This window comes from Mesocricetus auratus, unplaced genomic scaffold (genome assembly GCF_017639785.1).
Source record: "Mesocricetus auratus isolate SY011 unplaced genomic scaffold, BCM_Maur_2.0 Super-Scaffold_100042, whole genome shotgun sequence".
NCBI lineage: Eukaryota > Metazoa > Chordata > Mammalia > Rodentia > Cricetidae > Mesocricetus > Mesocricetus auratus.
In genome coordinates, this window is record NW_024429219.1 from 4,868,480 (window position 1) to 4,891,197 (window position 22,718).

The 22,718-nt window shown below is 49.7% G+C and overlaps 1 protein-coding gene across 11 annotated transcripts in view; it reads left to right on the forward strand.

Moving 5' to 3' along the window:
- Positions 1–22,718, forward strand: part of Camta1 (calmodulin binding transcription activator 1) — an 814,893-nt gene that overhangs the window by 414,579 nt on the left and 377,596 nt on the right. For all 11 annotated transcript variants that reach the window (XM_040734951.1, XM_040734950.1, XM_040734953.1 and 8 more), the window contains exon 5: positions 9,423–9,558. In XM_040734951.1, coding sequence (XP_040590885.1) covers positions 9,423–9,558 — 136 coding nt within the window. The remainder of the gene's footprint in view (positions 1–9,422; positions 9,559–22,718) is intronic.

The window sequence follows — 22,718 nt, forward strand, 5'->3', positions numbered from 1 at the left end:
CCTCACAAATTCCATATATATGTATGTGCAATGTGTATTATATATATCACACATTATATATAGATATGCATGTATACCACACACATATATGCAAATACATACATATACAAGCACAATAAACTCACATGTGTGTATACACATAAATACATCTATACATAGACATATATACACATATTGCACAGATACACATATGTACCTATACACATCCGCATGCATATATACGTGTACACATGTGCAAACATATGTACATACACATGCATGTGTACTCACAGTTCATCTGGCCTTGTCACTGCCCACCTTGGGGATTGCCACTGCGACCGATGGATGTGTTTGGTGTGCTGTGGTATGTACGTCCTGGCTCCAGCTCACCCCTGCTCTGTTTCTGAAAGAACTGGCTGAAGAAGCCAGGCCATTTGTCCTCTAGAGTTTCCTTTGGTGTGGATTTTGCTGCCAGTCCTGCCATGGTGCCACTTAGGATGTTCCTGTCGCCTCTGGGAGGCTGAAGAAATGGAAGCTGAGTCAAGAGACCTACTTCTAAGGTCTTTTATTCTAGTGCTATTTACATTTATTCTTTGAGAGTTTTATACATTTGTAAGATGTGAGAGTTTTATCCATATGTGAGATGTGTTTTGATCATACCTCCCCATCCCCCAGTTCTCCAGCTCCCCCCGGACTCCTGTGCCCAGCACACACCCGTCCCAACTTTACGTTCTCTCTTCAAGGTCTTCTTTGTTTGTTCAGTAGCACAACGTGCTCCCATCGGGGACACTTAGAGCCAGGCTGCCTCTCTGGTGAGTCACCTGCAGTCCTCACCCTGCCCAGCCCTGCTAATTCACTTGAGATTGCAAATGGTGGGACCACCTCTTCCTCCTTCCCTCCTTCCCTCCTTCTCTTCTATCTGCTCAAGGGGCTTTTTTTGTTTGTTCCATAGCAGAACGTGCTCCCATCGCAATGAATCCAGAGACTAAACACGTTTAATGCATCCTAACCATTGCACTTGTTACTCTGCGTGGTGCTCAAAGTGTCCCGTGGCTGGTCAGCGGGGGCCTCTTCAAGTGGCTTCCTGAGCCCTTTTCACATAATTTTAAATCATGGTTACAGCTAATACTGTACCAAAAGGCACACAAAACGAAAGTAAACAAAAACTGTAATGCATTCCCCCTCAATGAACCGAAGGACGTACCCGGGTCAGCGGTACAAGAAAATGAGTTAAAAGGCAGCCACAGCAGAAAGAACGAAGCGAGATGATTTTATTAATGTTTATGTCTTGATTTCACATGTGGGGGAGTCTACATCATCTACAAAAAGTTTCAGGAAGTAATAAAAGAAATTAAAAGGTCTTGGTACATACAGGGTTGTCATAGCCAGCTTTCCTGACGCTGTGATAAAAACCCACGGGTGAAAGCAATTTGAAAAGAGAGGTTCCTTATGGCTCACAGCTCATGGGTACGATCTGTCAGAGGCAGTAGCTCGCGGCAGCTGCTCACGCCACGCGCATCAGGGAACAGAGAGCAGTGGGTGCCAGTGAGTGCCCAGTTTGCTTTCTCTCTTAAAACAAAACAAACAAACAAAACTAGACTCTATTTCTAATTATTATTGCGTTCTATAAGGTGGTCACTTCCGTTTGTGACATATGACTTGGTGGTCATGTGGGGATCCGAGGACAGTTGTGAGTCCATTCTCTCCCTCGCCTCTACACTTCTCCTCTCTGGGAATCCGGCTTGCCCAGCAAGGGTTGTTTCACAGAACCACCAAGCTCCATCTTGTCCTTTTTATTCTGTACAGGTCCCACGCCCGGGGAACATCCTCCCACTTCCGTTAAACTGTTCTAAATAATCCCTCCCAGGCATGCTCAGGGGCTAACCTGGTCTAGAGAGTCCCTCACAGGTGTGCCTGTAGGCTTGCCTCCAAGGCGATCCCAAAACCTACTAACGTAGCAATCCGTTATTACAGTCACAAAGGTCAATACATAGGAGCCAGTTGTACATCTATAGGTAGAAATGAACAACCCTAAAGTGAAATTAAAGAAACAGTTCCATTCACAAAGAAGATTAAATGGAATAAATTAATTGGCATGGATTTGCTTTGCAAGTTTCAATACCTGTACATTGCAAGCTCTAGGGTTTTACTCGGGAAAAACCCAGATTCACCTAGTTGGAGAAACCATTCCCTGTTAATGGAATTAAAAAACCACGTCATTGGACATGGCTGAAACACTCAATACTATCAGGACAGCAATTCTCTCCAAATTGACTTCTTGATTCAGTCTTATCCCACCCCTCCAGGGGGGGGGCAAAGACACAGTTCTGAGGTTAAGAACCCTTGTTGCTCTTGCAGGGAATCAGAGTTTGGTTCCTGGCATCCACACCGTGAGCCCCGACTGTGTGGACTCCAGTGCCAGGGAATTCAGCGCCCTCTTCAGTGCCCTCTTCTGGCCTCTGCAGTCACTGTACTGGCATGCCCAGGGGAATTATACATCTATGCAGGCACTCACTCATACACATAAAAAACCAACCTGAAACAAAGGGGAAAAGTTTTAATCTTTCTTTCCAGTCCTAAAATTACCATGTTGATCATGAAACGAATATGGAGATACAAAGGTCTTAGAATAGCCAAAGACAACTTTAAAAAGAGACAGGGGACTTCCCTGGCTTCAAAATCACAGGAATCAAGATGATTGGCATAGAACAGAGAATAGAACGGTGTATGAAGCTCAAAAATAAAATCTTATGTTTATACTTCATCTGTTTTCAACAACAATGCAAAAGCCATCCGGTGGATGCGTTGGGGAGGCAGGGCAGACATTTTCAGTCTAAAGAATGGGGCTGGGCCGGGCGGTGGTGGCGCACGCCTTTAATCCCAGCACTCGGGAGACAGAGGCAGGCGGATCTTTGTGCGTTCAAGGCCAGGCTGGACCGATAGCCTCCAAAACAATACAGAGAAACCCTGTCTCATAAAAACCAAAAAAAAAAAAAAAAAAAGAATGGGGCTGGGACAATCAGATATCGCTATAAACAAAAATCAGCTGAGACCCTTCCTTGCATTACCCATATCAAAAACTATTGCAAGCTGCATCCCAGGTCTAGCAGAAACAATTAGAAACATAAAAATCCTGGAAGAAAACACGACCTTGGACCAAATAACAACTTTCTTCATCTCCGAAAGTTCATTAAGAGGAGAAAACAGATAACCTGGATTTTTATCAAAAAATTTCAGAGAAACCATTAAGGAAAAGGAAACTCATGGGCTTGGAGAGGTGTGCAGTAAAATACTTCCATTCGGACTTTATGTGGGGAGTTCAGACGACTCAAAGGAGTCAAGCATTTTAATCAGAAACGGGCTGAAGATTCAAATAGACATTTACCCAAGAAATTACATGAATAGCGAGCTAATAAGGGCACGAGAGGGTGGTCAGCATCAGTAGTCATTAGGGAAATGCAAATTAAGACTAGCCACTGGGGTGGCTTCAGTCCACAAGACAGAGCTGGGGAGGATGAGAAGATGCCAGGCCACCCAGGCATCGCTGGCGGGGCGCGGATGGACCAGCCACTGTGGAAAGCTGTCTAACGCCTTTGTTTTAGGGAACCTGACGTAGCCAGCTCACACGGGTTTTTACTGAGTCTGGAACCATGGTTAGGAAAGTATCATTTGCTTTGGTGATAGAGGAATCCACCTGTATTTCCTTCTCCAGTGTTGTGGGTTTGTTTATTAGACGGAAAGTCACTGCTCTGCTTAGACGCGGTGTGTCAGCGGGAGAGGGACAGCTTCAATGGCAATCCTTTTCTAGTTCCTCTCCAGCGATCTTAATATTGAATAGTAAAATATTGGTCCCTTCCCACACTGACTCAATACAGCTCATTTATTGTGTAAACTCAACTTGCATATGGAAGTGGGAATGCCTCTTCTGTTCCACTGGTCTCTATTCTTTTATCAGACTTGTATATTTTAAAATATATATAGAGAGAGGCTTCACAGTATGCATTAGGAGCTAGCAGAGCTAACCCTTATCCTGTGTGTGTGCGTGCGTGCGTGCGTGTGTGCGTGTGTGTGTGCGCGCGTGCGTGCGTGCGTGCGTGTGTGTGTGCGTGCGTGTGTGTGCGCGTGCGTGCGTGTGTGTGCGTGCGTGCGTGTGTGTGCGTGCGTGCGTGTGTGTGTGCGCGTGCGTGCGTGCGTGCGTGTGCGTGCGTGCGTGCGTGTGTGCGTGTGCGTGCGTGCGTGCGTGCGTGCGTGTGTGTGTGTGTGTGTGTGTGTGTTTTCCTGGGAATGGAACCTAGGGCTTTACACCTATTGGTTGGCAGCCACTGAACCACTAAGTAATATAAGCAACCTCCTTTTTTACTTTCTGTTTTGCTTGTGTGGTGTGTGTGTGCATAATATTTTTATTAATTAATATGGGTGTGGGCATGTGTGGGGGTATACCTGTACATGGATGCACATGCCTATATAGGCCCTAGGTCACCATTCGGTGTTTTTCCTCAAATTTATTTGTCTATTAAGATGGGGTCTCTGACTGACCTTGAAGCTCACTGATTTGACAAGGCTGGCCGGCCAGCCAATGAGCTCCGGGGATCCACCTATCTCAACTCCACCCTTCCCATCCCCCAGTGCTGCCGTTACAGAAGTGCATGGTCACCCCCACCTTCTTACATGAGTCTGGGGAACCAGATTCAAGTCATCATGTTTGGATGACAGAGCCTGAAAGAGGTGTGTGCACTTTTAACAGCTGGGCCATCTCTCCATCCCTTAAGTAATTTTATAAGAAAATGTTCTACATAAAAAAAAAAAACCTAATGGTGTTCTCATTGACAGAAGTTAACTCAAGGGAAGGTCACATTTTTATGGTCTTATTTCACCCTAGGGGAGACATGCTTGTTTCTGTATGCATCGAAACCTGCTTTTGTGTCTCTTAGAAGATTTTGCAGTTCTCTTTAGATTGGCGCACTTTCTTATTAAACTCTTTCCTATGTCTAATTCTTCTCTAGGTTTTCCTTTTTCTCTGTGGTAGCTGGAAGCTCTTTAATCATTATGTCATCTATCTTCTATTGTTTATCTTTCAGCGCATCTGTCTGTCTGTATCTCCTTATCTACGTATCTATCCATCCGTATTAGTTGGTTTTCTGATGTGATAACACTCCACGACCAAGGGAACTTGCGGAAGGAAGGGTTTATTTGGCTTGCGGTTCAGAGCATTAGAGTCAGCCGTGGAGGGAAACTCAGCAGCAAGCAGCAGAACGTCAGCCAGAGCAGAAGCTGAGGCCTCAGGTCTTGAACCTCAAGCAGGAAACAGAGAAAGAGACCTGGGAATGTGGCCCTGAAGCCTCAGAGTCCACCTCCAGCTTTCTTAAGTGTGAGCGCACCCCCTAAGCTGACACCAATGGCGACGCCAATGCCTGACCAAGTATTCAAGCATCTGAACCTCTTGGGGCTATTCTTCTTCAAATCATACAGTGTACTCTCCATCAGCTTTCTGTTTATCTGCCCGCCCGCCCACGCATTTACCTATACCACATATATGTGCATCTTATAATATTCTTATGACTTGGGAAGCTTTCCTCTAGCTCAAGGACTTTTTTTCACCACCGCGTGGGGTGTCACTGATTTTCCTAGTTGTTAGTGTTGTAGATGAAAGGGTTACTCGGTTACTCGGACAGTGGCCTCGGGCCTAGAGCAAAGCTCTCCGTGGCCACGCTCCCTCGTGACGCTCTTCTGCACCAGTGGAGTTGCTGTGGGGGCCTCAGGAGCTTCCCCGAGGCTCTCAGACTGCCGGTCTCAGCTTAGTTGTCCCAGAAGGAGATCCTGAGAGGAAGATTAGAGTCTAGCCCAGGAAGCAGCAGTTAGGGGAGTGCGCAGGAGAAGGAGACAAAGGATGAATGTAAAGGAAGGGATTGTTCCTCAGCGGGGTCTCCATCGTGTCAACTCTGGAGAGGAGAGTGGAGGGGACCAGACAGAGGAGGCAGAGCTTCCTTAGCTAGGGGCAGGACCTGGGACCAACCCAGAGTCGCCCTAGAAATAGATGGAGAAATCTTACACACACACACACACACACACACACACACACACACACACACACACACACACACCCTACTTACCTTAGCTGTGGGAGGGCAAGGCTGGGATACCCCAAAAGTCACCCCAGTCTTAGGAAGGGAAATCCTGGAACAGCTCTAGAGTCACACCCCAACTCCAAAGAAGGTACAACTCAGGATTTGCCTGGCCACCGGAGAGGAAGCCCGGCCTCCACCCTTCTGACCCCTGGCCCCACGCTAAGAGTGCTTCAGGGCTACTGGTCCCGGCCAGGAGCTCAGGTCAGGGTCCAGTCTCTGCCTGGCGAGCAGCCTCGGCCTCTCTGGTGTCCACAGACCCTCCAGACACAAAAGGCTGGCTATCTGGGAATGCTGGCGACGCCTCCCTCACAGAGTTGGTGTGCAGATGAGAATGCACAGAGGATGGGGTTGGATGCGGTGTTCTCCGCCAGCTGCAGGTGCGTGTGAGTGAATGGGACACAGAAGGCTGCGCGTGCGAGGTTGCTGGCTACGTCCACACAGTCCGTGTCCTCCGTCCGCAGCTCCACTCCTGCCCCCTGCTCTGCTCGGGCCCGCTCTGCCTCAAGTGGTCAGGAGTAAACGGAGGCCGTTCCTCATTAGCCCCTAGTCCCCCTCCATCCTAAAGCTCACGCCCTGGACCCTTCCTTCCTCTTCCTTCTTGGGACCCCTTCTCACAGGCTCACACTTGCTGTGTTAACATCAGGGATGGCAGCACAGCCCTCACACTCAGTCCTGTGAGGCACATGGGTCCTCCCGTAGCAGGGCCCTTCAGGGACACCCCCCCCTTTATCACTGCCAGGGCCCGGGAATGCTGTGGGACCTCCACGTCACACAGAGCAGAAGCAAACTCACAGAGAATCAGACTAGAGAGTTGAAAAATGCCTGGCTCTCATTACAGTGGGCTGGGCTGAAGTTTCCATTCACTGAGGTGTTTTGAGTTGGCCACTGAAGCTCCCTGGATGGTGTCCTGCTAAAGTGACAAATGACAGGGCCACTCTCAGGATTACTAAGTGAGGTCAACAGGAGACGAGTTACAGGAACTGCGTGTGACAGAGGTTGAGGGAGCCCCCTCTCTCTGGGGACCATTTGCAATGTAGGTACAGGTGCAGGGATGGAGCAAGTCACAGGGTTCTGACCAGGGGTGTCCTGACTGTGTTCCTATGTGCGTCTTTACCGCCCCCTCTCCCACGAGAGGACAAGGACACAGAGTCCATTTGCCTGCCCCAACATAATCCTTGCTCCACCACCCCTCCACTGAGACAGTGGCCTTAACCATGGGAGCTTGGGCTTGGGGACCTTTTACTGGGTGTTCGAGGCACTGGGAGGGTTCACACTGGTCTGAGGGTTCAGTACAAGTGGCCAGAGTTGCCGGGGCTGAAGGAGGCCAGTACACCCCCTCCCCTCTCACAAGTCCTCCTCCTGATGAGACGGAGACGGCTGTGGGGTTTTCCAGTGCAGACCTGTAGGTGCTGACAGATACCGTCAGGTGACTGTGTGTGAAAAGTGTGTGGAGCTGTTTGCTGTGATTGTTTTAGTTGGTGCAGGCTGAGGGAGGAAACCCACAGTGACAAACCAATTGCACCCTGGTCGGGGGACAATGAAGTGTGGGGATGTACCACCGAAAGTCTATAATTTCCCTCGGAATTGCTCTTCAGTCTTCCTGTGGCTGCCGGATGACACAGCCGGGCTGGGTGGGAACCACAATTAGTTGCAGCCACCTGGGAGGGTTGGGTTTTCTTTTTAACCCTCCAGACAATGGAAGATTAATTCATCAATAGCCAGTGTTCAGTCCTGGATGGTGAAATGGTCCATTGTTCAACAGAAAAAGCACAGTTAGAGGCGGGAGGCTCTCCCCAAGCAGCCAAGCAGCGGGAAGGGTGGACGGGGGTGTTTCTTCTCCCACCTCTGCTGTAGCAGAGAAGCAACGAGCCAAGGTGCATCCAGTGCGGCTCTCACAACCCCACTAAGGGGCATCACGACCTCGTTGGGCTCAGAGGAGGATGGAGTGCCCCAGGCTCCCGCACGTGCACACACAGAACCATAGGCAAGCCTTTCTGTGCCTGGTGGACAGGTGCAGGTGGCTCAAAGCCAGCCCCTGGGTGAGTGCGCTCGCTTCAGGGCTGGATCTGCCCACATCTGCACCTGCTGCAACTTTATTCTTGGAATGGTTTACCATAGCACCTGCTGGCGACTGAGGGGAGGGCCTTGATTCTTTCTCTCTTTGTAAATTCCTACCCACAATTTATGACCACAGCACCTTCACACACACACACACACACACACACACACACACACACACACGCTCGCACGCACGCACGCACACCCCCCCCACTTCTCTGATCTCTGTTGCTGAGGCATACTTCTTTGGAAAAAACCAAGGTTCTGTTTGTCTGGTACTTTCCATGTCTTATTTTGTTTTGTTTCCTGACACAAGGTCTCGTTTAACCCAGGCAGGCACAGAAGACACCATGTAGCCAAGAATGACCTTGAACATTCCTGGCTCTATGAGTGCTGTCATATAGGCATGCAACATTGTGTCCAGTTTGTTACTTGGTGCAAGGGATCCAAACATGGCTCCTTCTGCTTGCAGAGCAAGCACTTCCCTGGCAGAGCATGCCCTCAGCCATGCGCATGCCCTCAGCCATGCGGGCTCATTTTAAGCACAATGGGAATGCACTTATTAAAGGGGCTCTGTCATTTCTTAAGCTGCTGCAGCCATGGACAGAATAGATGAGGGTTCTTGGTATATCTAAGACATCTGACAGCTGAAGACCAAACGGGGAGGAATCAGATACTTTGCCTGCCAGAGGAGAAGGACCATGATGCTCGTCGGTATCCAGCAGTAATCTAAATGCAAGCAATGAATCAGGAACGGCTGGCCTCAGCACCCAGGGCTTCTATTGGTCCTCTCTTAACGTAGTCATCTAGCGTCTGCGTTAAACTTATTTATTCCCTAATGCTGGTTGATGGATTAAAAGATGTGTAGAAAATCCTTCTACAAGAGATAAGATATTGCAGGCTGCCAAGCACCCCTGGCTCTTTTTGCTTCCCTCCCTCTCTGTTTTGCCTACTTTTCGCTACTGAGCTCAGGGCCCCCACATCATATATCCTGATTAGTTTGTAGAAATTACTAAGGGGTTGTTTTTTAAGCCTATCATTGACACGTTTAATTCATTAGGTACCAAATCCACAAGCAAATTTTGGCTGGCCGTAAAACACGGTTAATCCAGGGAGCTGCAATAAAAGGTGAAAAATTATGTCCCAGCAAACGTGGAATATTGCTTTTCTGTAGAGACTTTTACTGGTCTGCGGTATCTTTCTTCATAAATTTCCCTTCTGCTTAGTTCTCTCGGTAACTTAACCATTTGTCGCTTGCAGACCGCAGAATGGCTCCATGATCCTCTACAACAGGAAGAAAGTGAAGTACAGGAAAGACGGCTACTGTTGGAAGAAGAGGAAAGATGGGAAAACAACCAGAGAGGACCACATGAAGCTCAAAGTCCAGGGAGTTGAGGTAAAGGGCAGACAAAGCTCTCCTGTCCCCCAAATGTCATTTCTGAGCCACAACAGAGAATTCGGAATTGCTTGTGAGCGATCTGATGCCAGTCACACTGTCACAGGAATTTCTTTTTGTCAAGTCCCCGTCGTTGGCATTGGCTTAGGCCCCCTTACCTCAGAGTTTCTCTTCCATTTCCTTTGGAGCTGACCATGGCAAAGTGTTCTGCCTGGGGGGGTCACCGGTATGTGGATGGGGATTGACGAGGTGCCTGCGGGGTCCTCTACTGTGTTTATCTTATGTGTTTATGGACGCTTCGAGCTTGTGCTGGGGTGCAGGACTCTGGGAACACGGGTGTCATTGTGAGGAAGTGTCCTCTCCAGGTGCTTTGGCCAACTGGTAGTGACCTTCAGGGCTGGGCAACTCTCCTCATGCTGACTAATAGTAGTTCATCTCCCTGCATGCGTTTCAACTTCAACACAGTTAAAGATAATGACACTGCTCTCGGGTGAACGAGGCTCCTGCAGGGCTGGGGTGGAAAGGGATCCCTAGGAACGGCTCATGAGTCTGGAACAAAGTCAGCTTTGGGCTTCCTGGATGCACCCTTGCTATTCTGGTTCTAAGTCATGGGTAGCACTGGAGAAGTCCCTTCCCTTCAGAGGGTCCCAACCAGGCATCCTGCAGGACCTCTACCTAGCCAGTACCCTCACCAGTCCCACCAAGGGTCTTACCTGCCACCCCCAAAGGGATGTGGCCAGGGATTCTACAGGCGAGATCTCAGAAGCTTCCCAGGATTCAACTGGCATTTCAGAGAGGTAAAGGCTGGCCTCCTAGCTACCGTCATGTCGAGTGTCTGGTGTATCTCAGTGGGCAGTGAGGACCTGGAGCCCACTTGACTTCTGAGGACTGCCCTTGGACGCTGACGGTTTTGTGACATACTCTGTCACGATGACACCCCCCCCCGTATTAATTATATGCCTTTACAGTTGCCAAAAATAGCATCAAATGGTTTTTATTATATTACCCCATGGAGAGAGATAACTTTCATTTTATGTGTATGTGCTTTTTTTTAATATACCAATAAGAATTGTTTTATGGTGATGAATAAGAAAAGCCGCAGTATGAGAAATCCTGGTTCCCTCTCCTCTGCCTCGTGTGCAGTTTAATTGGCTGCATGGAACATTAATGTGCAGATTGCCCGAACGTGCGGCTGGGAAAGAACCCGTCTCCAGCTTTGTGACCAGGGCCCTGCTAAGACATACGCATTATCCCTTCTTGCAGGGAGCCCAGAGAGTTGGGGCTGGCACTCTGGGGAGGGGGGGGCTGGGGAGCGGGCAGAAGTTCTTATCGCCCCACTATAGAAAAGACAGAGAGACAGAGGGAAAGCTTGGGTGGGGACCCACAGAATGGAAGCTGCTCATGCAGGGACAGAGAGAGCCTGCAGGAATTCACACTAAACCTCAGCAAGCAGCCCCCGTGCCTAGAGGCCTATGGCATATTTCATCTTTAGTAATACGTAAATCAGGAACTCCTGGCTGTAAGTAACAGCAGGGTGGAATTCGTCCTCGGCAGTAGCTTGGAAGCCCACGGAAAGAAAAAAGAAAAAAGCCACTGTGTTCATTTTCTTCCCTCTTGTTATAAATTAGAATTGTCACCGGGTGGAATGAGAATGATTTATGGCTATTTTTAGGCCATATTTATGTTGGGAGTTATTTGTGGTGCTCAGCCTTGTAGACTACATACAGCCTGGCTCCTCGGGTGTGGAGGATGGGGGACACAGGCAGATCAGAGAGGGCCACCAATGGTCTAAGCAGCCCTGCGAGTGGTGAGACTGAGAGACCTCCATGGTGACACCTTGGCCTGTGACATTGCCTTGCTCCTGTTTTGGAGAGGGAGGGCCGCCTCCAGCTAAGCTTCAGGGTGACCGCTCTTTCCGGTTGCACTTAGAGTATTACCCTGCTGATCCAGGCCAACATGTACAGGCTGCGTATCCGCTTTTGCGCGCTCTCTGCAGAGAAAGAGGGAGGTGTATTCCCTGCCCACGGACTCGTAGGTGGGAGCAAGAAGGCGGCCATGTTTGCACATAGTGCCCATTAGTGGGGTACGGAAGTGTGAAAAGGCTAAGTGTCCTCACGAGTCCAGGATGGGCTACGGCGGCCCGAGATGCTTCTTGGGCTAGGTGGGGTGTGAAATGAATTCTTGGAAGTTGGGGATGGTTGTGTGTATGCGCGTAATTGACATGTGGTTTTACAGTTTGTTCACTTAAGTGACCAGCTGAGCTGGGTCCGTGTTGTCATCTGACCATGTTTAAATGGCGCTATCATATGCCTATGTATGCACACTACGCTGGCCCCTGTGCTTGGAGATGCCCGGGCTGTTGGTATCATCATCACTGCCTGACCAAGCATCCTACACACAGGTCTTCTTGGGCACATAAGCAATCTGGACCAGGAGTTGCTGGGAGTGAGAGTTTCAGTTTTGCTAGGCAAGGCCGAGCTGCTCTTGAGTGACTGTTCTAATTACGTGCCTACCAGCACTGGAAATGACCTCTTCCCTACGCCCTCTGGCACACTGGCCTCAGAAGATGGTACCATGTGCTTTGTGAATTCCAGTTTCCCCCTCTTATTCGTGGGGATGGGCTCCTTCTTGTTAAAGCAATTGCCTTTCCACGGTTACAGAATTTTAAATAGCCCAGAGGAAGTACTTTTTGGCAGTATCGGCTCCTGCCATTCGTTGGCAGTATGCCTCTGTTAGCCATGGTCTGGGGCAGGGCTGGGAAGCCCAGTGGGCAGCCTTTGCCAGCTGCCATGGTGCCGTACACTAGGCTTCACAGTCTGGAGTCTGCTTCCTCCCTGTGGATTCATCAGGCAGGTCCTGTGACTAGCACCCGTGTCCCCCAAGCCCTAGTCCCCCAGCGCTAGATGGACAGCCAGGGTTTTAGGGTTGTGAATTCTTTACTATTCCGGTGGGTTTCTTCCATTCAAGGGCATGATGAAGACATCTGGGTCTATCATTTAACATATCACTTGCTATAAGCCTTACCTGAGGGCAGGAAAGCTTCCAGAAAGCCAAAGGAAAGCTCTGTTCTGGCTCTTTTTTTTCCCTCGGGGGCTGGGGCCTTCACACACACACACACACATCGATTTCCTCAGTTGAGCACAGGGTGCAGGAGGCGCAGGATGCGGCGGCGGCAGCTTTTGAAGCCCACTGGCTATTAGTTCGCAATCGGCTGTCTTGTCTGGGAGCCAAGAAGAAGCCTGCTCAGCAAGGATGGAGCAGCTGGTGGGAGAAGAGAGAGGGGGGCTGGGATGTCAGCCTACGGCAAAGGAGGCCTCAGCAGGTCTGAAGTGGGTCCTGGCCCCAAGCTGACTCCTGTCTGCCCATCCGGTGTTGCCCAGGAAGGGGTTGCTGTAGAGATCGCCGCACCACGTTCACGCTTGTCAGGAGACAGCAGCCATCAGCCAGAGAGAGCCTTCTGGAAGATTCCTTCCCAAGTCTATGACCCTTTTCTCTGGCTACCAATGCTGACCGGATACTTTATGTCAAATCACCCTTCCCCACAGACCCCTGGTGTGTCTCAAAGCCAGATTAACAACTCTCGGCTCTCCATCTCTCCATTCCTTTGCTGCTGGGCTCCCAGAGAGGCAGGAGCTATACTCTCAGCGTGTAGACAATCACCAGTTTACAGATCTCTCGTGAACAAGGCATACTGGCTTTGTCTGGTTCTCCTAGGAAAAAACACACATCTGTTCCATAGCTGGAGAGGTCAGTCCTTCAGATAAAGGGGTCCTTAAGCACCGGAGCTAGGACTGGAGCCTGAGGGTTCCAGGGCTTTCCAGGGCTGAAGATTAACCATTGTCCCTGGCACTCAGGGTGGTCTTAGGCTTTCAGGTTAGCCCAGCCCGTGCTATTCAACACGTGTGGTCTATCCTTCAGTCACTTAGTGGGTGCTTGTCACACACTAGCATTGGGAAAGATACTGAGGGGTACAGGGGTACAAAGAAGGATGTGTGGTCCCCAGTTTCAAGAGGAGACAGAGCCTTAGGGTTTTGATGCGTGCTGAAAGAATTCCAAGGTCCCGTGTGGAAAACGTAGGCAATATCGAAGGCAGGCCCAGTTTTAGGGTAGCAGCGTAGATGGGGGGGGGGGGGTAAAGCGCATGGAGCTGTTCAGGTGACAGATAAAGTTTGGGAAATACGTGGGCAGCGACAGCGTCTGTTGAGAACAGTCCGTGGAACTGGTGGCTTGTGGGTATTTTCCCCAGCCTTGGCCAAACTGGGTATCTGCTTGCTTGCGTGCCTGGACTGTTCATGGGCAGGTATAAACAGCCCCCCCCCACCTCCCACCCAGATAGAGAATCAGTGACAGGCAGAAGTACAATTCCACCCATGCCCAGCATGGGGGAAACAAAAGAGTTTACCGTGCTGACTGACAGGGCGAGGGTGAAGGGGTGCTTAAGTGAGTTCGGGTCACCCCAAAGCAGCCACACCACCAGAAAGTGTAGCCCCCCCGCCCCCGCCTCTGCAGTTGCCCTCCCACAGTTTACATTCTGCAGTTCCTCCAGGCCATGAGGCCACATGCTTCTGGGGCAGAGGTGCAGGGGCCGTCACTAGCCCTAAGGTGGGGCTCTTGGGACCCTCCCCGTTCCTCCTCCCACAGGGTAACTTCAGCAGGCCTGATCCGAAGGGTGACTTGTGAAGTCTCGGCTGCTCTGATGCAGAGGATAATGATTCCTGTGCTCAGAGGACAGTGTTCCTCTACTCTGATCTTAAGATGTCCCTCGGTGGAGACCAGAGTCTGCCCTTTGGGGGGTCTGTGAACAGGTCTGGTATTGAGGCTTCTAGTACAGTGAGAGACTGGGCCCCGTCCTGTTTCCTACAGAACCCGTCATTCTGTGATGAGAGGGGGGTCCCCGGTCTGCACCATCCCTGGGTGGAGATGCCAGTCCATTCCCCCCCCCCCGACCGACACTTCCCGGAGTGAACGTTTTGCCGATCGGTTTGTGCTGCCCGGAGAGAACCTAGGGTCTCTCATTCCTCCTTTAGCTGCCTTAAAGCTGGCAGGCCGGCAGTGGCGCAGAGGTGGCTTTAACGAGGTTACGTTTGGGGACTCGTCCTCATTAGAATGGTGTTCTTTATTTGAGCACTTAGGCCACATATTAAAAAAGGGAGAAAAAAAAGCACCTCTTTCGAAGGCAGAGGCGATATTGTAGTTACTGCATTAGGAATTAACAGGGCATGAAATAAGCGCCTCGTGGCAGTCGGATCACTTCAGCTCTGTTCCCAGCCATAAGATAAATAGGTATCTCGCTTGCAGATGATGGGAGATGCTCGCAGTAGCCAGCCTAAACAGGGCTGGTGCCCAAATCAAGTTTGGGAGACAGCAGTGAATAGATAAGGAGGGGAACAGGCCAATGAAACACGGGAGCCACAGGGACCCCCAGGGGCCAGCAGCCTGCCTGTGCCACTGTGTGCATTAGACAGATACAGCTTCTGCTGTCAGTGAAGGGTTGTGCTTGATCCCTGTTACCTCCCGTGGGTTCACCACGCGCCGACGGCATCCCTCATGCGGGCCGTGTTTCTTCCTGTGTCCTGGTCACGTGACTTTCCTTCCAGGGTTCCGCCCCAATCATCTTCTGCTAGAGGGAGCACCCTGTCCTCCTGCCACCTTTGGGCTTCACCCGTGCCTTTCTTAGGGGAGTGTTCCCTTTGATGTGTCTGTATGTCCAGGGCACAGATGGTTGGGCACTTTTATGTCTTATGTGCTGTAAGCTTCTGTCTGATGTCTGGTCACTAGGGACTTCAGGGCATTGGGTATGATGGAAGAATGTCATGCTTGGCAGTGTTCAGAAACAAAGCCAGTTGTTTCCGTGTGATGTGGACAGTGAGCCCTATAACCCTCCTGTTTCTGCTCCTGCAGCCCTGGGAGTTACAGATGTGTATACTATGCCTGGTTTTTTTTTTATGTGGGTGTTGGAGATCTGAACTTGGGTCTTCATGCTTGCATAGCAAGCATTGAACAGTTTATTCTTTTTTTACAAGATTATTTTCATTATTTTCAATTATGTGATTATGTGGGAATCTTTATGTGGGTTTGTGCACATGAGTGCAGTGTCCTTGGGAACCAGAGCCAATAGATTCCCTAGAGCTAAAGTTGTAGGCAGTTGTGAGCTGCATGAGGGTGCTAGAAACCAAACTCTGGTCCTCTGCAAGAGTAGCAAGTGCTCTTAACCGTAGAATCTCTCCAGCATCTTATTATCCAGGTTTCAGGGTGTCTGGTGACCTTACTTTTCCCTCTCCTGGGGTCTGGGAGTGAGATCTGCTGAGTGTCTGAAAAACTTTGTGGTCACCGTCTTCCTCGGGCTTTAGTTACCTTGGTAATCCTATGTGGGAGATATTTAATATCTGTTACTTGTGTAGCTGAAACTTGGAACTGGTGGGCAGGAGTAAGGAGATGATAGAAAGGGAGAGGAAAGGAGAAGGGAGGAGAGGAGAAGAAAGAAGGGGAGGGGAGAGGAAAGGGGAGGAGGGGAGAGGAGAGGAGGAGAGAAGAAGAGAGGGGAGGAGAGGGGAGGGGAGGAGAGACTACATGATACACAGTTAAGGGGCCTGGGGAGAGGGTAAAATGCTAACCATGAAGACATGAGTTTGGACTCTCAGGTACCATGTAAAAGCCAAGAGAAGCATCATGCATCTATATAGCCCATTACTGGGAGGTGGGGTGGGCAGAGACGGGCTCCTGCAGCTCACTTGCCAGCAGGTCTAGCTGAAACAGCGAGCTCCAGACCCAACAAGAGACCCCGTCTCAGAAAGTAAGATGGAGAGGAATAGAAAGATTCCCGATGTTGACCTCTGACCCCCCCACATGCTTCTACATGAGCTACCATATCTCAACCACACGGGCGAGACTGGTGCCCGGTTAAGGTAAACAATAAATACTATTTTAGTCCAAGTACATCTCAGGTATTCCACGGGACATATTTACGGCAAAACGGTACCCGCCATGCCTTTCGAACTCACATTACATTGGCTCCCGTTTCTTACCTGGTAGTTCTTCTGTCACGACCACAGTTCCCTTTGTGTCCTGCGGACAGGAACCCGTCTGCTTTGGGTTCCGGGTGTCACTGAGGACACCGTGGCTAGCATTGTCTACTGTCTCTGATGAGCCACTCACTTCCCAGGGCTGGGATTCTGGAGTGGAGGTGTAGAATCTACCAGGGAGCCCAGGGCTTCCTCAGTGGTGTTGGGACAACAGCTCGTAGATAAAGGTGCGCCACAGAGCCCTTAAAGGACACATGATTCTTGCTTCTACTGAATGGTGAGATGAAATGTCCCGCCTATCTAATCTGATCCTTAGTGAGCTGGACCCTCCCTTGCGGAGGCAGCTCGTCAGACCATCAACCAGGGCGGCCGGACTCACATTTAATCTTCATCCTAATGGTTCCTGAAGGTCCTTTCAAGTTAGTCCGTGAGGCTGTGAGTGAGAAGTTTAGCAGATTCCATAGCAACCACACAAACCCTTGACCACCACTATCAAACCCACCAAGGGCTCTTTTCCGCCTGAACTGCTACAAAGAACTCAGGGATGAGGATTACCCTAGTGGCTTGTAACCACCCGTTGTCGTGACCTCCCACAGAGCTGGGCACGCATTTGAGACAGTGCTATGTGTTTGTCTCTTGGCAGAAAGTGAGATGTATGTGCGGTTGTTTGTTGGGTGGGGAATACCTCTGCCCTTCCTTCACTTGACTGAATGGCAAGTTGGTCTTCTAGTCCCTAGCATCGCCAGGCAAGCTTACGCCCACCCTTTGGGCTATGTCCTGTGGGCTTGAGTCTCTAGTCTGCCGCAGGGGAACTGCGTTGATACTCTTGAGTCAGCAAAGGGAAGACAGAAGATGTAGGTTCTGCATAGTATTCTGGCCATAGGATCTTAGGGTGTTTCCAGCACCTCAGCCACAGTAGTGGGGAAAACAGGGGGATGGGTAGAGGTGGGAGATGGAAGAGCTACAGATGAACCAACAAGGAGGGGTGGCCTTTCCTCTCTCTGCCAAGGTCGAGGGCCTTGGATGGCACCAGCCGGTCCTTACGTTCTGGGTGGTCATGTGGTTTTGATGGTTGATCTCACCTTATCTGTCTCCCTGGAAACCAAGCCAGAGTGGGAGGCAGGAAGGGACTACACAGGAGAGCTTTTGTGCGTCTCGAGGTTTGTTCCTGGCTGTTAGATAGCCTTCCATTTCTCTTTCCATGACTCTGTTCCAATCCTGGGGAAGGGTGGTTGCCTTCCAAGGGCTCATATCCCACTCTGGCTAATCTGGAGTCGGTGCAGAAGCCACAGAGTTAGTTCACTTTGTGTCTTGCCTGACTGCTCACAAGTGACCTGTAGACCACCCACAAGGTCCACATCAGCCTAAAAGATTCACAATCTGTAGGCCTTGCTGCCCCACCCCAAGTGGCCTTGGTTCATGGGTCCCCCATGTGACTCCCATACCCTTTTGTTACACAAATTACCCCTTAGTCCTTCATCTTGCAGCTGGCAGGGTCCTATCTGATTGTCTCATCCCAAGCTCCCGTGATGGCCTAGCAGTTAGGAATACTGGCTGCTCTTGCAAAGGACTCAAGCTTGGTTCTCAGCATCCATGTGATGGTGCCTAGACATCAGACACTCCAGCTCCAGGGGAGCCAGTGCCTCTTGTGACCAGGCACACACAGAATGCACATGTATACAAGAGGGCAAAACACTCATGCCCATAAAACAAAGTCAGCCTAAACAGTTTTTGAATGAGTTTTGTTCTGGCTTGAGGGAAAAAGTCAAAAGGAAAATTTCGTGAGTCGGTGTGACAATTTGTTACTTGACTGCCGGCACCTTTAAAAAAAATCTCTAAATTCTCTGATGGTGTGGTTGAGCCTGCCATTCCTCAGTCGCCCTTGGCAACGCAGGAGGAGAATAATACCAACTTTCTGAAGCAGAGGACATCAGCTGGTACTGACCCACAGCCTTCTGGGGACACAGTCCTGCTCTGTGTCCTCCACTTCTAAGTAGAAACAGTGCCTCTCTGGCACACCAGCCCAGCTCTTGGCATGGCACTTTATAGATATTTGGAGCTCAGATAAATATTGTTCGAACAAATCTTGAGTTGATGCAAGTTTTCCTGTAAAGGTCCCAAAAGAAAATATTTTTAAAATTTTGGTGTGTAGTGTATGCATGTGTTTGTGTTCATGTATGTGTGTGCACATAGGTGTGTCTGTGTGTGTGGAGACCAGAGGTCAATATCAGGTGTCTGTCCCTAGCCACCTTCATCATTGAGACTGAGCTAGCGGCCAGTGAGCCCCAAAGCCTCCTGTCCTTTACATGGAGATCAAACCCAGGTCCTTACACACATGTGGCAACAATATATAAACTGAGGTATCCTCCCTGCCTTAGACAGAGAACATTTTTGGTTCTGTGATTGGTTAGTTTATCTGAACATTTCAACTATACCTTTCAGGATGCCTCAGGAATGGGCATGGCTGTGTTTTAACACAGCTTTATTTGCAAACATGTACTATGGGGTGGATTTAGAACATGCGTGTCATCCATTTTGCCCCTTTTGGATTGTGATAGTAGCTTCTAGAAGGGGTAAGGTACTGTGAGGGCTGGCCAGATTTTGTGGTGGATTTTCAAAGACAAAGAACCCTTCAAGGACTTAAGTGCAAGCTGTGCTGTGTCCTCATGCCCATGTTTTTAGCCTGACACTGTCTGTGATGTATGTGTTCATGTATGTGATCGTGGGCACGCACAGAGCACATGTAGAGGTTCTGGCCTTCCACCTCATTTGAGGTAGGGTAGTTGGTTGCTCACGGGGGAAAGACTAGCCCTCCATCACTAATGTGTATGCCAAAGTAGCTGGCCAGAGAGTCTGTAGGGATTCTCCTGTCCCCACTCAATCTCACCATACTTACAGTTGGAGTATGTGCATTTTCTTTCTTCCTAATGGCAAAAGGTCTGCATGCCATATGCTTTATTTATCTCGCGCTAAGTTGTCTCTAGCCCGAGAAAGTCAGGAAAAGGTCTCTTGGGAAATCACCTTGAAAGTAGGACTCCACATTGCCCCACTTCTTCCTGAAGCCCAGGTACTACCTTGGGGCATCACAGGGGCCTCAGGCAAGTGTCAGTGGTGTGATATGTGCTTCCGTGCACTTGGACAACAGATACCAGGATGCGGCCCTGCAGCACCGTGTGGGTTAAAGGAGCAGGTGGTCCCAGAGCTGGAGAGATGCATCCTTGGACCTGAAGTGCTATATGGGATGTTGCACAGTCCCCCCCCCCGGAATAGTGACTATAGGATGATGCAAAGTCCCCCTGGAATAGTGACTATAGGATGATGCAAAGTCCCCTGGAATAGTGACTATAGGATGATGCAAAGTCCCCCGGAATAGTGACTATAGGATGATGCAAAGTCCCCCTGGAATAGTGGCCATGGAGAGGTACAGGTGTAATCTGCCTCCTGCTTAAGTACTTACGTGACAGCATGAAGAAATGACAGAGGTACTTTTCTTCTTTGCTGCCACGATTTACGTGCAGTTTTTGATGGATGCGAGAAGTAGACATTTATTGCAAAAGCCTAAGAAACGTCGACTCCTCACGAATTGATTATTTAGAATTTATTTTATTAAATATTCTAGGTGGTGCACAATAAACCAAAGCTCTGAGAGGGTGTGCAGCTTAAAGATTCATGAGCCTTCGCTAGTGATAGGGAAATCAAAGATCGGACCCGCCGTTTCCGAAGAATACAGATTATTATTAGATCTGGAATGGGCCTCTCGAGAAGCTTCCTTAAGGGAACACGCGTATCAATAATTTCCTCTCTATGCAAGGCTCCTAATGCTTCACTTATGGAAACATAAATTCCACAGCAAGTGGCTGTGGGGTTTCCCTCCCTCTGGTCCCTCACGTCCTTCCTTCACAGGTGACAATCCTTCATGCCTTTGTTGGTGAACTGAGTTCCCGGTGTCTTGATCTCCTCAGTTGCTTGCTCCTATCTAACTGTCCTTGTGTGTGTGTGTGTGTGTGTGTGTGTTTGTGTGCATGTGTGTGTGTGTGTGTGTGTGTGTGTGTGTGTGTAAGTGCGTCATGCCAGGTGCCACAGGGTGCCAATGCCACAGTTAGGGGACTACTGTAGCTGCCAGTCTTAGCCTTCAGCCTTGTCTGAGGCAAGGCCTTTTGTTGCCGGTTCCTTCCGCCTATCCAGCCCGCTTTTTTAACTCTCAGTGTGCGAGGGCTCTGCCCACATAGGCCTTCAGTGCTGGAGGTGCTTGTGGGGTTCGGTTAGTGTGTGAGCTTGTGTCCCCTTTGCCTGCAGTGTCGTGAATGTTCGTCAAATCATTGGAGGACCTTGTGAGCACTGTCAGGTCTTGGAACTCCAATAGAAATGAGGCTGTCCAGTGTCTCCCCAGAAGCCAGCAGGGCAGCAGAGCTCAGGTACAGAGTCCAGGTCTAGGACGGGGAGGAGCGCTCTGTCCACTTGTCTTGGGGGCTGCGTTAGTTGCTCTCTGTGGCTGTGATCAAACGCCATGACCAAAATCACCTTATGGAAGCACAAGTTTATTTTGGCTGATGCTTCCGGAGGGAGAGTCCATAATGACCAGAGAGGCCTGGCCGCAGGCAACTGGGGCAGGAAGTTGAGAGATCACCTCTTCTGTAGCAAGTAAGCAGAGAGAGCAAACCGGAAGTGTGGAAAGGCCATGTATGAACTGCCAAAGCCCTGCATGGGTGCTGTACTTCTCCCGGGAAGGCTCCGCCTCCTAACGGTACCATAACCTCCCCAAACAGTGCCACCAGCTGGGGACCAAGTGTGGATGGTCTTGCTCATTCAAACCGCTACAGCGGCTGTGCCTGTTCTCAGATCAGAGTGAGCCTGGCAGAAGCTGGGTCCAGCTGCTGAGGACATCACAGTGTGTCTGTCCAGCCTGCCACCTTGGAGCAGGCAACATTCCCAGGCGATGTGTAACAAGCAGCAGATCCCAAAGCCACATTCACTGGGATTCCCGAGCGTTTTTGCTTCATCTGGTTTCTTGAGGTTAAAAGTGCTCCGTGATTCCTTTTTATTTTCAAAGTATCGGGCAGACACTGGGTACAGTGACCTCTTCCACACCAGGCTGCAGGAAGCTTATGCGGGAAGGACAAGACTTCGTCCCTGTGTGCCTGCTGCTCAAATGAGTGTCCCATTCTCACACATGGTGTAAGATGCTGACATCCTTAACCACACCCTCACTGATTCTGGCATGTGTGTTAATTTAATGACTTGTGAGGTGTGGGTTTCCCAAAGTATACAACCTGAACCACTCTGCGGTTAACTTCTCACTGAGTTTTGCTTTGCTTCCCTCACAGCTAATTGGTTCTGTTGCTGGAGAGATGGATCAGGGCTTAAGTGTAATGACTGCTCTGTCAGAGGACCCAGGTTCGACTCTTAGCGCCTACAACGTAGCTCACAGCCTTCTGTAACACTAGTTCCAGGAGATCGATCCAATGTGCTCTTTTGAACTCTGCAGGCACCAGGCATGCACATGGTGCATATAGAACATGTAGGCAAAAAACCTATAGACAGAGCATAAAAATAAATATATATTTATTGAAAAAATCTATCCTTAACAAAAAAAAAAGAGAGACGGATCTTTCTGCTGGTGTGTGTGTATTTACACAGAGGTGTCCCGTCTCCAATACATGTTGTGAGGAGTTGAATCTTAGTGGGCAAACCAGGCGGAGCTAGGATTGTAGTTCCTGGATGGCTAAATGAAGGTTAGGAGGGCTGACACCCTAAATTTCTGGTTCCCACTTATGCAGGAACAGAGCCAAGGTTCTGGGTCCCTGACCTCGCCCTCTGTAGCCTCTGTCCTGGTGACATTTGCCTTTTCCTAGAAGGACATTAAGTAGTGGTGCTGAAGCAGCTTTGTTCCCCAGACTAATGAATATTTTCAGACACAAAATGTAATGTTTGGAAATGGAAACAAAACAGTATTTTGTCCGTATCCCCCCCCCCGCCCCTTTCATAACACCTGGCAGGAAAATTCTCAGGCTAAATACCAGATGAGTGCGTGCTTTGTTATGTGTGGCAATTCTGCCTATAACTTTTTTTTAAGCCCTTCCAGATGGAAGCATGGTCTAAATGCAGAGAGGCTGAGAAGGGGAAATGAAAACAAATGCA